The sequence below is a fragment of the Scyliorhinus canicula genome, chromosome 9, assembly GCF_902713615.1.
Source record: "Scyliorhinus canicula chromosome 9, sScyCan1.1, whole genome shotgun sequence".
Lineage (NCBI taxonomy): Eukaryota > Metazoa > Chordata > Chondrichthyes > Carcharhiniformes > Scyliorhinidae > Scyliorhinus > Scyliorhinus canicula.
This window is the reverse complement of record NC_052154.1, coordinates 63333005-63346828: the sequence shown is the minus strand read 5'-3', so window position 1 is coordinate 63346828 and position 13824 is coordinate 63333005. Positions and strand designations below refer to the sequence as shown.

General features: G+C 49.2%; 1 protein-coding gene across 1 annotated transcript in view; it reads left to right on the top strand.

Annotated features, from left to right (window-relative positions):
• The window catches only part of LOC119971355 (dynein heavy chain 5, axonemal-like), a 461705-nt gene that overhangs the window by 212995 nt on the left and 234886 nt on the right, over positions 1-13824 (top strand). The window contains exons 36-41 of the mRNA XM_038806777.1: positions 4556-4734; positions 4826-5013; positions 6619-6813; positions 9705-9839; positions 12952-13059; positions 13670-13823. Of these exons, the coding sequence (XP_038662705.1) occupies positions 4556-4734; positions 4826-5013; positions 6619-6813; positions 9705-9839; positions 12952-13059; positions 13670-13823 (959 nt within the window). The remainder of the gene's footprint in view (positions 1-4555; positions 4735-4825; positions 5014-6618; positions 6814-9704; positions 9840-12951; positions 13060-13669; position 13824) is intronic.

Here is a 13824-nt window from a genome sequence, read left to right as displayed (position 1 = left end):
AGGCTGCAAACAGAGACCAGGGGAGAAATTCTCCCCTACCCGGCGGGGCGATGGGTCCTGGCGTAGCGGAGTGGCGCTAACCACTCCGGCGTCAGGCCTCCCCAAAGGTGCGGAATTCTCCACACCTTTAGGGGCTAGGCCCGCGCCGGAGTGGCTTCCGCTCCGCCGACTGGCACCAATGGCCTTTGGCGCTACGCCGCCCTAGCGTCGGGGCTGGCCGTAAGGCCTTCGCCGGTCGGCGTGAGTCCGCGCATGCGCCGGAGCATCAGCGGCTGCTGACGTCACCACCGGCGCATGCGCGGTGGAAGGGGTCTCATCTGCCTCCGCCATGGTGGAGGCCGTGGCGGCGGCGGAAGAAAAAGAGTGCCCCCACGGCACTGGCCCGCCCGCCGATCGGTGGGCCACGATCGCGGGCCAGGCCACCGTGGGGGCACACCCGGGGTCCGATTGCCCCGCGCCCCACCTAGGACCCCGGGGGCCCACTCGCGCCGCCAATCCCGCCAGCACAGAGGTGGTTTAAACCACGCCTGCGGGAGAGGCCTGACAGTGGCGGGACTTCGGCCCATCGCAGGCCAGAGAATCGGCGCGGGGGGCCCGCCGACCGACGGGGCATTCCCGCCCCCGCCGATTCCCGGGTGGCGGAGAATTCCGGCCACGGCGGGGGCGAGATTTACGCTGGCCCCGGGCGATTCCCCGAACCTGCGGGGGGTAGGAGAATTCTGCCCCAGGATCTGTAAGTTTCCTTTGAACGAAGGTCTGCTTAAAGACAACAAGAACTCTTTCTCCTTTTACTTATTTGTTAATTCAATAGTGTTGCGACTCCGGGTCAGAGGGGCTGGAATTGACTGCCCCCTAACCCAGGATGTGGCAACAGTAGTATGTGAAGATTGCAGACCAAGGACAACGGAACATAAATCATCGTGGATGAAGGTGGGAGAGCAAGAAGTTAGGTAAGAAATATGAAAAGTTTAAAATTGGGAAAGATAAGACCAATATTAAAAATATTTAAATTAAAATGTAACTCAATTATTCATTTGGTCGTATAATTTCTGTGTGTAGCTTTTTAACAGGATGTAATTACCTTGCATGGTGTACTCCTATTCAAACTCTACTTTGAACAATATCAGCACAACCTCGGGAATACATTAAATCAATTCTGTTGTAAAACTATAATTTTTCAACGGAACAAAATCAAACCTTAAACAGAGAATGAGTGTCCAAGTTTAAACTAAAAATGCTGGCAAATATTATTGCCAATCTGATCAACCAACCATTCTTTTAGATAATACTTATTTTTGTTCAGAGTCATTGAATGTCTCACTTCTGGGGCGAAATTCTCCAACCCCACGCAGGGTCGGAGAATCGGCCGACGGCGCCGATATTGCCGCTCCCGCCATGTTAACGATTCACCCACCCGCCATAAAACGGCGTTCTTCAAATCCCGCTAGCCGCCTCGGATAACGGCTGGCGCCGGCGGGATGTCATTGTTTTTTTAAGCTTTTTTATTCACCAGCCCGGATGGGCCGAAGTCCCGCCGACGTGGCCACGGGTCACGTCGGCGAAAATCAAGGTAGGTTTATAACGGCGTCAACCATTGATGATGGTTGACGCCGTTCAGTTACCTACATCGAGTGCGCGGGGGGGGGGGGGGAGGAGGGTAGCGCCGTTGGAGAGGGGTGGGGAGGGGGGGTAGCGGCGTTGGAGAGGGGTGGGGAGGGGGTAGCGGCGTTGGAGAGGGGTGGGGGTAGCGGCGTTGGAGAGGGGTGGAGAGGGTTGGGGGGGTAGCGGCATTGGAGAGGGGTGGGGAGGGGGGTAGCGCCGTTGGTGAGGGGTAGGTGTGGGGGAGGGTGTGGGGGGATGGGGTGGTAGGGGTGGGGTGGGGGGTAGGGGTAGAGGTAGGGGGTTAGGGGTAGGGTGTTGGGGTAGGGGGCAGCGGCGTGCAGAAGGCGGGGGGGCGACGGTGCGTTGGCCCCGGGCATCCATTGGATGGGGGCATCAGCAGATCTTCCTCAAGGCTCCCCTTCCTCCCAGCTGCCTTGTCTTTGTTTGAGAGAGAGAGAGAGAGGGAGATTGTGGGGACAGACAGAGTTTTTACCTGGTGTTTACCCCAGGTGTGGAGGCGGGGAAAAGAGGGAGGGAGGGTTCGGCATTCCTCAGGGGCACTGCATTGAACCACCCCCACCCCCCTCCCAAATTATCCTCCATCTAACCTCATCCATCTCTCTTTTCCCCGCCCCCACAGCTGGGGTAAACACAGAACCTAAACCGCACTCTAAATCTGTGCCAGTGCACAGGGGGATCAAATAGCTCTGGAACAAAGGGCAGGATGAAGAGAATGTGAGAGAGAGAGAGAGGAGAAAGGGGGAGGGAGGAGAAAGGGGGAGGGAGGAGAAAGGGAGAGGGAGGAGAAAGGGGGAGGGAGGAGAAAGGGGGAGGGAGGAGAAAGGGGGGAGGGAGGAGAAAGGAGGAGAAAGAGGCCCAGGGGGTGGGGAGGCAGAATTAATCCAAATTCCTGCTTATTTCCTCAGACTCTTCAAAAGGTTGTTTCTCCCCTGGATTAGAAAAGGTGCCTTTATAATTCACAGCGCAGAACCCTTTCTGCGCTGTGAATTATAAAGGCAGAACCCAGAAACTTTGCCAAAAGTTTTTCCCTCTATCTCCGCGCGTTTTTCCTGTTGTTGTGAAACTGACCTGAAATCGCAGAGGCTGAAGCTGAAATAGACAAATCCAGACACATCTCCCACCCTAGCATTTCCCTCTGCATTCTAACCAGGCAATATTCCTGGGTTTAGGCAGATTGCAATATATTCACCAAAGCCCTGTTCTCAGCCAGAGGACGGACGGGATTCCCTCTCTCTGTCTCTCTCTCTCTGTCTGTCCCCACAATCTCCCCCTCTCTCTCTCTCTCTCAAACAAAGACAAGGCAGCTGGGAGGAACGGGAGCCTTGAGGAAGATCTGCTGATGCCCCCATTCAATGGATGCCCGGCCCCCATCCAATGGATGCCCGGGGCCAACGCACCGTCGCCCCCCCTCTGCACCCTCCGCTGCCCCCCCCTATACTCCAACCCCCTACCCTACCACCCCCTACCTCTACCCTACCCCCTACCCCACCCCTACCCCTACCCCCCCCACCCCTACCCCCCCACCAATACCCCCCCACCCCTACCCCCCCCCACCCCCCCACCCCTACCCCCCCCAATCCGCAACCCCCCCCCAACGCCGCAACCCCCCCCAACGCCGCAACCCCCCCAATTGCCGCAACCCCCCCAATGCCGCAACCCCCCAACGCCGCAACCCCCAACGCCGCAACCCCCCCAACGCCGCAACCCCCCCCAACGCCGCAACCCCCCAACGCCGCAACCCCCCAACGCCGCAACCCCCCCACGCCGCAACCCCCCCAACGCCGCAACCCCCCCACGCCGCAACCCCCCCAACGCCGCAACCCCCCAACGCCGCAACCCCCCCAACGCCGCAACCCCCCAACGCCGCAACCCCCCCAACGCCGCAAACCCCCCCAACGCCGCAAACCCCCCAACGCCGCAAACCCCCCCCAACGCCGCAACCCCCCCCAACGCCGCAACCCACCCCCCCAACGCCGCAACCCCCCCAACGCCGCAACCCCCCCAACGCCGCAACCCCCCCCAATGCCGCAACCCCTCCAACGCCGCAACCCCCCCAACGCCGCAACCCCCCCAACGCCGCAACCCCCCCCAACGCCGCAACCCCCCCAACGCCGCAACCCCCCCCAACGCCGCAACCCCCCCCAACGCCGCAACCCACCCCCCACCCCCCAACGCCGCAACCCACCCCTCAATGCCGCAACCCACCCCCCCAACGCCGCATCCCACCCTACCAACGCCGCAACGCCGCAACCCACCCCCCTACCCCCCCAACGCTGCAACCCACCCCCCACCCCCCCTCCAACGCCGCAACCCACCCCCCCCCCAACGCCGCAACCCACCCCCCCCAACGCCGCAACCCACCCCCCCACCTCTTCCCCCCTCCAACGCCGCAACCCATGACCCCACCCCTTCCCCCCTCCAACGCCGGGCGGTGTTGATGATGTCGCCCGACATCAACCGACGCGCCACTTCCGCAGCGGGTGAAACTGACGCGTACAGCGTCACTCCGCTGCTGGCCCTTTCGGGACGGGAGATTTAGGGTTTATAAGCGGGCCCCGATACCGGAGTCACCAGCGCCGCTTTTGCCCGTAATGGGCGTCACGTTGGTCTTCGGTGAATTTCGCCCCTGATTAGCTGCTATCCTCACTGCGCAGTATTTAAATCAGCTTTCCAACAATAATGAGGAACTGGGTCTAAAATACACCATTCATTGCTTATTTCACAATTGCAGGAAATTCCAGGTCACTGTTTGATCATTGAAAAAAATCTAGCTGGCTGGATGGTATGTCTGTCTAAAAGTGGTATTGTCATTGTTGCACAGATTTGTTTTTGGATACTGCCAACAGTTATTGGCTTATCCTTTTCAAAACTACTTTCCCTTGAGACCTGAATACTTTCAATTCAATTTATGCTGTGAATGATTTATTTTCAGATGCTATATCACTTTAGCCCAGGCTATGGGAATGAATATGGGTGGTGCTCCCACAGGCCCAGCTGGCACCGGAAAAACTGAAACTGTCAAAGACATGGGCAAATGCTTGGGAAAATATGTGGTGGTGTTCAACTGTTCAGATCAGATGGACTTCCGAGGCCTTGGCCGAATCTTCAAAGGTAATGAATGTCAGAAATTGGCCAGTCTGATCTATTGCGGCTACACAATGACATTGAATCAACCTTCTGTTGTTTTTATTCATTATATTAGGACTGTCACAGTCAGGTTCTTGGGGATGTTTTGATGAATTCAATCGGATAGACTTGCCTGTGCTTTCAGTAGCTGCTCAGCAGATAGCCATCATCTTGACTTGCAAGAAGGAACGCAGAAAATGTTTTATATTTCCGGACAGTAATACAGTAGAAATGAACCCAGAGTTTGGCATCTTTCTTACGATGGTGAGAATCAAATGCATTTGTTAAGCAACTGGCTTTATTTTATAGATAAATGAACAGAGACTAATTGGTGGGCTACATGTAGTTCACCATTACATTATTAAGACAGCATTCCCTCTTTGTTGGATCCTCTATTTACTTAATCTGTCCTGGAGATTCAATGTACAGAGCCTCCACTGAACCAAATATACAATAACATCATGATTTGTTTCAGAGCAATATTCTCTCAATGCTCAAAATTGGAAGCTGTATTTACTGCAGATTTTAAGAATTTTTAGAAGGAATATAAAAGATGAAAATATGAAGATAAAAGTCAAAGATTGCAGTTTTAAAAACTTTCTTAAACGCTGATTGGAGTGCGTACAAAGCAAACCTGATACTCCTGTCCTGCCCAGCCAAAGGATATGTTTCAAGCAAGAACAGGGTGGTACAGTGGCACAGTGGTTAGCACTGCTACCTCACAGTGTTAGGGACCAGGGTTCGATTGCGGCCTTGGGTGACAGTCTGTGTGGAGTTTACACGTTCTTCCCATGTCTGCACGGGTTCCTCCAGGTGCTCCGCTTTCCTCCCACAGACCAAAAATGTGCAGTTTAGGTGGATTGGCCTTGCTAAATTGCTCCTTTGTGTCCAAAAATATGCAGGTTAGGTGAATTGGCCAAGATCAAAGCGCGGGTTTATGGGGATAGGGTGAGGGAGTGGGCCTAGGTAGAGTGCTCTTTTGGAGGGTTGATGCAGACTTGATGGTCCACCTTCTACACTGTAAGGATTTATAGATTCTATTCTAAAAACAGAGGCTGGAAAAACTCAGCACATCTGGCAGCATCTGTAAAGAGAGCAAATTCTCTCCTTACAGATGCTGCCAGACCTGCTGAGATTTTCCAGCATCCTCTGTTCTTGTTTCAGATTTCAGTATCCGCAGTATTTTGTTTATTTCCACAAATATGTTTGTTGTAGTACTGCCTGGGAAATATTAGCATGTCTGGAAACTACAGGTTTAGAATAGAGGCAAAACAATTTACATTCCACAGCGATGCTAAATCACTACAGGTAAATTTTTCAAGTCTTTGCCCTAGGTAGGTATTTCGACCGCAATCAGCGCGTCTTGATCGGGGTGATAGTGATAGTGATAGTAAAACTGACCTGACTGGAGTGAAGCAGGTTGTAAGTCACTGAAAGAAGTGTCTTGCACACCCTTGTGTTTGACACTCTGTAGAGTGTAAATTCTGTGCAGTGTTCAACCTGGTTTGCAACGTGTGCTGCATCTGCTTAATGCCTTTCAAACCATTCCTTAGTTAAAATATTTAGAGAGAACTTTCTGACCTTCCCACTAGCTAAACATTTATTTTTTCAATTGTTGGATTGAGAATTCTGTGCATGTGGGTATCTTGTCATGTGTATGCATGTATCTGGACACAAGCATATGTGTATCTGGACAATGCAGCACTCTCTTTTATATACGATGGCTAAAGCTGTTGCCACCAGAATTCTGCAATGTAATCACAACCTATAAAAAGTTTTTTTTATTTGTTAACCCTTGACTGTAATCTATTTAAATGAAAATATGGTTTGGGGCTTGACTAAGATTTAACATTTTTTCTCGCTTAATAGAATCCAGGTTATGCCGGGAGACAGGAACTTCCTGAAAACCTCAAGATTAATTTCCGGTCAGTGGCTATGATGGTCCCTGATCGACAAATCATCATCCGTGTTAAGCTGGCAAGCTGCGGATTCACAGACAACATAACGCTGGCTTGCAAGTTCTTTGTGCTTTACAAATTGTGCGAGGAACAGCTCTCTAAACAGGTTTGCATGCTAGCCTAAATCCCATGTTTCCCGCAATAAGATAAAATTGTGCAGAGTATGTTGATGGTCCTTAGAGCAGTAGAGAAATTAAAATCGGATTTAACAAATATGTAAAATCTAGGGGTAATTATGCAAAAAATATCAAGGGAATGTAAAACTATATATAGAGATAAAGCAAAAAGTTCTAAGCGAGTTGTGTAAAACAAGACTGACAGGGAACTTGGGGAAATAGTAGTTCAACAACACAAATTTAAAAAGACAGTTAAAGAAAGGTTAGGGACGATTAGATGTGAAATGTGATGAAGGAATTGCAGTGATATCAGATGAGTACTCTGCCTCAGTTCTCACAGGAGACTATGGTAATGCAACTTAAGGAGTACAGGCAGTGGAGAGGTTAGACAATAGAGAAACTGGTAATGAAGCAATTACAGATAAAAGCACCATGGCCTGATGACATGCACTTCAGTTTATCAAGGGAACTCCAAAGAAATGGTAGATATTTTTCGATATGCATGGAAATTGTTCTGTATAGGACTGGACATAATCTTCCAAATATTCCTGGATATTGAGGTTTTGGCGCAGGATTGGAAAGTTGCCAATGCCGGAGTAAAATTACAGCAGGATTTTCCAATGCTGTCCACCATGGTGGGCCAGTGTGAAATCTATTTGTGTCCTGCTAATGGGATGCAGATGAATGCCTAATTGGAGTCTCCCCCCTCCATGACCAATTCTCTGCAATGCTAGCGGGGAAATACGCTGGCCCAGAACATGTCTGGATCAACGTAGCTTGCAAAAGTTGGGACTTAAGGTCTGGGACTGTTTCCGGAGTTCGAGATAGAGGCTGGCAGAAACCCTGAACCCTGGAACACCACAGCAGTGGGTTGGGGGGTTGGGAGCATTTAACGGGTGGATCCTCCAACTTCAATGTCTTTGAGAAGGTCCATCTTATTCACGAGATCCATCTTCTTTCTACAATGATGACGCAGTGATTTTACATATGGCACCGGGTTTGAAGGCAAAATGTGGCCATCAAGCCAGCCCTGCCACAGAAGACGGCAGAAAACCCCATGGTACATAATTAATTATGCCAGGGATGGATGTTTTGCCGTGGGTTTATGTTGGCCACCCCATCACCCCCCATCCCTGCCCCAACCACTTGACCTGGTCCTGAATGGGAGAATGCCACCCTTCTCCCTAACCTCTAATGTTTAACTGAGTGGCCTGTATTTGCTCAGTTTATCCTTGCACCCTTTCTTGAACAAGGATATATAGCATTTGCAAGGGTGTAATATCTCAAGTCCTCTAGGACAAGCACTGTACCTAAGGAGGACTGAAAAATTTGAGCCGTGCCTCTGTAATTTCCACCCATATTCCTCTCAGTATCCTTGGTGCATGACACCTGGTCCAGGTGACTTTGCAACTTTAAGTAAAGCCAGCCTACATAATAACTTCTTGTTATCAATTTTTAGCTCTTCCAGTATCTCAACTATCTCCTTGATAAAGACAGATGCAATAATTCACCCATCCCTCCTGCCTTGAAAATCTCCTTTTTGGTGTCCAGTCAGCTCCACTCCTCCTTTTACCACCCTTTTCCAAGAACTAAAAGATAATACAGAACATAGAGTCCTTTGAAATATGGGGCGAGATTCCCTGACGTGTTTCTTGGCAATGGGAGGCAACCTGCCGTTGGCTGGCGGCGGGGCGATCTTCCACTCCTGCCGCTGTCAATGAGACTTGCCATTGGATCCACCCCACACTGTCAGGAAACCCGCGGCAGGAGTGTGCTGTCAGTGGGACCGGAAGATCCCGCTTGAGTGAACAGCCGGAAGATCTCATCATTTTTATGTACACAAATATGGCAGGCATTTTGTGCGTAAAAATGCCCAATATCAACAATGAGATAAATAACCAGATAATCTACTTTAGCTTTGCACAGGACAGCAGCAGGACTTTCTGGCTCTTCTTTAAATTGTGACATGGGATCTAGTATGCCAAATCAATATCGTTTTACTGAATTTGTGTACCTTGTTATAATTACCAACTAAACGGTTGTTTGCTGTAAAGATCCTGGGCATGATCCCATTATCTGCGGGCACAAATCCTGCAATAGCTGCTAAATCTTGCAACCGGCCAGAAACAGAATTTGCACTGGTGAAATCTCAGTTTGAGATCATCCCTGCCCGATGGTGATGTAATCAAGCTCATGCCCTTTTAGAAATGACACTCTGATCTCAGATTCCCGGCGTTGTCGATGTGTTCGGGCCCTGTCCCTCCAGCTGGCTGTGTGATCCTCGCCTGCACGCTGAGATTACACAGATTTGCCATTAAATCAGGTGAGAAAAAGCATCTGTGAAGCCGATGAGTCTCACACAGCTTTTCTCACCTGATCCAACACTGCAATTTCGGGAAGGTTACTCTTATAAATCAGATTGAGCATTTTCAGTTCAATTTTGAGATAGCATGGCGAACATTTGAACCGCTCCTATTTCAGAAAGCCACAGTATGGCTGGTTTGGGAAGTGTCACACTGACTAATCTGTGGTTGCTCTTCTGATGTTGTTTCTCAGGCATGTTATGGGTAGAGCTCACAGAATGGTACTCTCCACCTGATTATGCCATGCCTGGTCTGGAGGGGTGATACTGGGCCAAGGGCAGAGTTTGATTCCTCAGCAATGACATCCCTGACATTAGTAAGCTTATAAAATGGAGTAAAAAGAAATAATAAGCTTGAATTTGATGTAGTGTAAAGCTTTATTTCCAATGCTTGTCCATGCAAACTGACGAGCAGTGACAGAATATTCTAAAACTTGGTCCTGAATGCAAGTTATAAGTATAAAAATTCACTGCCAACTTTCTCCACTCTACCATGATTACTGCCTATCTGTTTTTAAGGTTCATTATGATTTTGGACTCCGTAATATTTTATCGGTTTTACGAACACTTGGAGCTGTCAAGCGAGCCAGCCCTGAAGATACTGAATCTACAATTGTCATGCGAGTCCTTCGAGACATGAATCTTTCCAAACTGGTAATCCAGTTTTCTAGCTATTTGTTTCAATGGCATTTAAAATGCTGCATCTTTTCCTGTAAGATAAATTTTGTGTTTAAAAAGATAAAATATTATAGTCTTGTAATTCAATTCTGCAGTAATCATATATGTGCAATACTGATAGTAGAGATGAAACAGTTGATTGAGTTGAGGAGGGAGTATTTGCGGAGGGTGTCATTGATGATTCTGAGCATAGTTTTCTTGGTGCCGTGGGCTGGGAGAAAACTGGACTGAGGTATTGAAGCAAGGAGAAGTGGATGTAGAACTGTATGGCAATGGCATATCTGAGGATCTTAGCGAGAAATATGATGTTGTAGATGAGTTGGTAGTTGGAGATAATGGGCACGATTCTCCGGCCACATTACGCTCTTGCTCAAGCGAAACGAGGCTAGTGAATAGCGGGAGAGGTCAAAAACGAGATCCGCGCCGGACCCCAAACAATTTGCAATGCAACCAGCCTAATCCAGTAGGCGAAATCAGGATCTCACTGTAGCGTGGCGAGAAAACAATTATCACCACTTAAGCCCCATTTCCATACAATTAATGAGAGCCACCCTTGGACGTGCCACCCCAGCGTGCGATGGGGCTGGGAGAAAACTGGACTGTGGTATTGAAGGTGACAGAATCATAGTAATTGTGCACAAGTGTGTTTATTATGTTTGACAATTCCCCACCCTCCCGATGATGTTCTCCTTGGAGTCAGCAGAGGGGGTCGCCAGGGATGGGCCAGCGACATCGACTGGCGGACCTGTGGGAGAATGGACATGTGATCAGTGGGAAGGATGAGTCAGTCAGTAAGACAATAACAACTCAAGTTTGACAGGTCCTCTGGGTGGGGCCTGGTGGTTCCTCACCTCTGAGGCATCCACCAACCTCCACATTGGTGACCGCCCTGTCCTTGACGACACCGGTCACCTCCAGGACAAGCTCCTCGAAGGTGGTGAGGATCCTGATGTCTGGCACACCACTACCAGTCTGGGTTCTCCCAGCGATTGTGGGAGAGCTTTTCCTGAGGAGACACAGAGAGGGCATCGTTAGCCACACACATGGTTCACAGTGGTTGGGGGGGAGGGGAAGGTGAAAGAATGGTTGGGGGGTTGAAGAGGGGAGGAAGGGTTGGGGGGGGGGTGTTGACTGGGGAGGGGGAGGGGCGTTGGACGCTCCTGTGAGGTGGGAGCAGGTTGGTATCTACTCACTCATGCTGCCCGGTGTAGGTCATTGACCTTTTTCCTGCACTGGTTGCCACTCCTCCTGGTCACACTCCCCGAGCTCACTGCCGCCACCACCTCTCCTCAGACGACACTGGCTGCTTTGTGGCAGGCTCTCCTGGACCCTCAGGCGAAAAGGACATCCCTCACTATTAATGGCACAGAAGCTAAAGTTGTGCTCATTCGTATTGGAGCGAAGACCTTGTGAACAGCATATGCTCGCGGAAAGATACTTGTGCCAGCTGCCATTCTGGACTGCACAACCGCTTCATTAAATCCCACATTGTAAAGGATTGCTGCCACTTCCACACCAGTTGAAACGCCAGATTAAATGTTCCTATTGAGGTCAGTAATACATAAGCATGTCACAATTGTCTGAAGAATTCTCCTCAGCTTCAGCTATTCTCAGAGGTAAAACTTTAATTTTCCATCTCTTGACTGCAGGTGCCTCAATCCCTTCTTTTGGTTATTTTTCAATACTTCCAAGCTATTCTACTTGTTTCTTTAATTTCCACAGGACTCCTGTGGAGGATCACTGTAGATTCGTCCACTAGTTTCATCCTAGGAAATCTTCCAGCTTCTGTTCCACACAAAATTCAAACAGAGATTAAGCCTCACTTGCCTTCCACCAGTGAATGAAGAAGTTCAATTATTACTTTTCATACTGTGCAGGTCTATCTAACTATCACTTACTTTGGCTATCCTCTCTCTCAGTGAGCAGGAAACCACACTAGGTCCAAACTACAACTAGGAAACTCTCCCAGATAAATAGAAACCTAAGGACAGCACGGTAGCACACGTGGATAGCACTGTGGCTTCACAGCGCCAGGGTCCCAGGTTCGGGTCACTGTCTGTGCGGAGTTTGCACGTTCTCCCTGTGGCTGCGTGGGTTTCCTCCGGGTGCTCCGGTCACAGTCCAAAGATGTGCAGGTTAGGTGGATTTTCCATGATAAATTGCCCTTAGTGTCCAGAAAAGGTTCGGAGGAGTTATTAGGTTATGGGGATAGGGTGGAAGTGAGGGCTTAAGTAGGTCAGTGCAGACTCGATGGGCTGAATGGCCTCCTTCTGCACGGTATGTTCTATCTATCTATGTAAGAGCCTTCCTAAGCTCCACCCATCTGTATGATGACATAACCTGCTTTGGGTTATCTTCAACTGAATTTTAAGTTAATTATCCTTCATTTACAATTAAGTTTTTGATCTGACAAAGTAAATGTCTTTATCAACCTTCAGGATTCACAAATGTTTTCAAATTAACTTTGCTCTAATTCCCCCCAAAAATATCTCTTTGAAGCAGTGTGGACATCACGGCCGGAATTCTCTTGCCGTTGGGATCCTCTTTTCTTGCTGGCAGTGCACCCACGCCGGTGGGTTTCCCGGTGGCATGGGGTGACTTCAATGGGAAATCCCATTGACAAACGGCGGGAAGAGAGAATCCCGCCACCAGCGAACGGCGCACCGTGGAGAAACACAGTTAGGGTCTCCAATTCCCCAGCTAGGTAAGCCTACCTGCTGTTTTCTTAGCTTTTCTCATTTTTAACCCCTTAAAGCAACATGGTCCCGACCTTTTAAGTGTAATAGACTCCAAGTTTTCTTTAATTGCATTAAGACTTATGTTCCCAAAACCAAAGCTATCCTCTAAAACACGTAAATCATGAACTAAATACTCACAACTGGAAGAGGAAGATCAGCCATAGAGGGAGGAAGAACAGTGCCAGCACTGACCCTTGGAGGTGAGCACATTATATACCCTTATGGTCCACTAAACATCCTTTAATAACTGCATTAAATCTGAGGAATAATTTCTGCAACGCAACCAGGACGTGTATATGAGGTGTTCGTACAAGTAATTCACTTTCTCAGACTCTGAATTCTGGTTCCAGATTGATGAGGATGAACCACTGTTTCTCAGCCTGATAGAGGATTTGTTTCCTGGCATTCAGTTGGACAAGGCTGGTTATCCACAGTTTGAAGCTTCCATTGACAAACAGGTACTGATCATTCGCTGTGCAAACTATTCATTTCAGTTGGTTATGGTTGCAGTTTTTGGAAACATTTAATAACAATAAACATCTGGTAGATGGACTATATGGCAGTTACCAAAATGGCCTTTGCAAAATGGTAAATGGGATTGATTGAATAATTTTTGAAAGGCTCAATCATTCAAGCAGTGAAAATTAAATGTCAGGGCAGGGCAGCACGGTAGCATATTGGCTCGCACAATTGCTTCACAGCTCCAGGGTCCCAGGTTCGATTCCAGGCTTGGGTCACTGTCTGTGCGGAGTCTGCACATTCTCCCCGTGTGTGCGTGGGTTTCCTCCGGGTGCTCCGGTTTTCTCCCACAGTCCAAAGATGTGCAGGTTAGGTGAATTGGCCATGCTAAATTGCCCTTATTGTCCAAAATTGCCCTTAGTGTTGGGTGGGGTTACTGGGTTATGGGGATAGGGTGGGGGTGTGGGCTTGGGTAGGGTGCTATTTCCAAGAGCCGGTGCAGACTCGATGGGCTGAATGGCCTCCTTCTGCACCGTAAATTCTATGATATCTATGATGGCAGTAAGTGTTAATTCTAGATTCAGGAATTATTCAGGACTTTGTTTTCAGATTGAGGATGGAGGTCTAGTAAAACATGCACCATGGAAACTAAAGATTATCCAGCTGTTTGAAACTCAGCGTGTACGGCATGGTATGATGGCCCTGGGCCCAAGTGGTGCTGGAAAGACAACTTGCATTCATACCCTCATGAAAGCTATGACAGG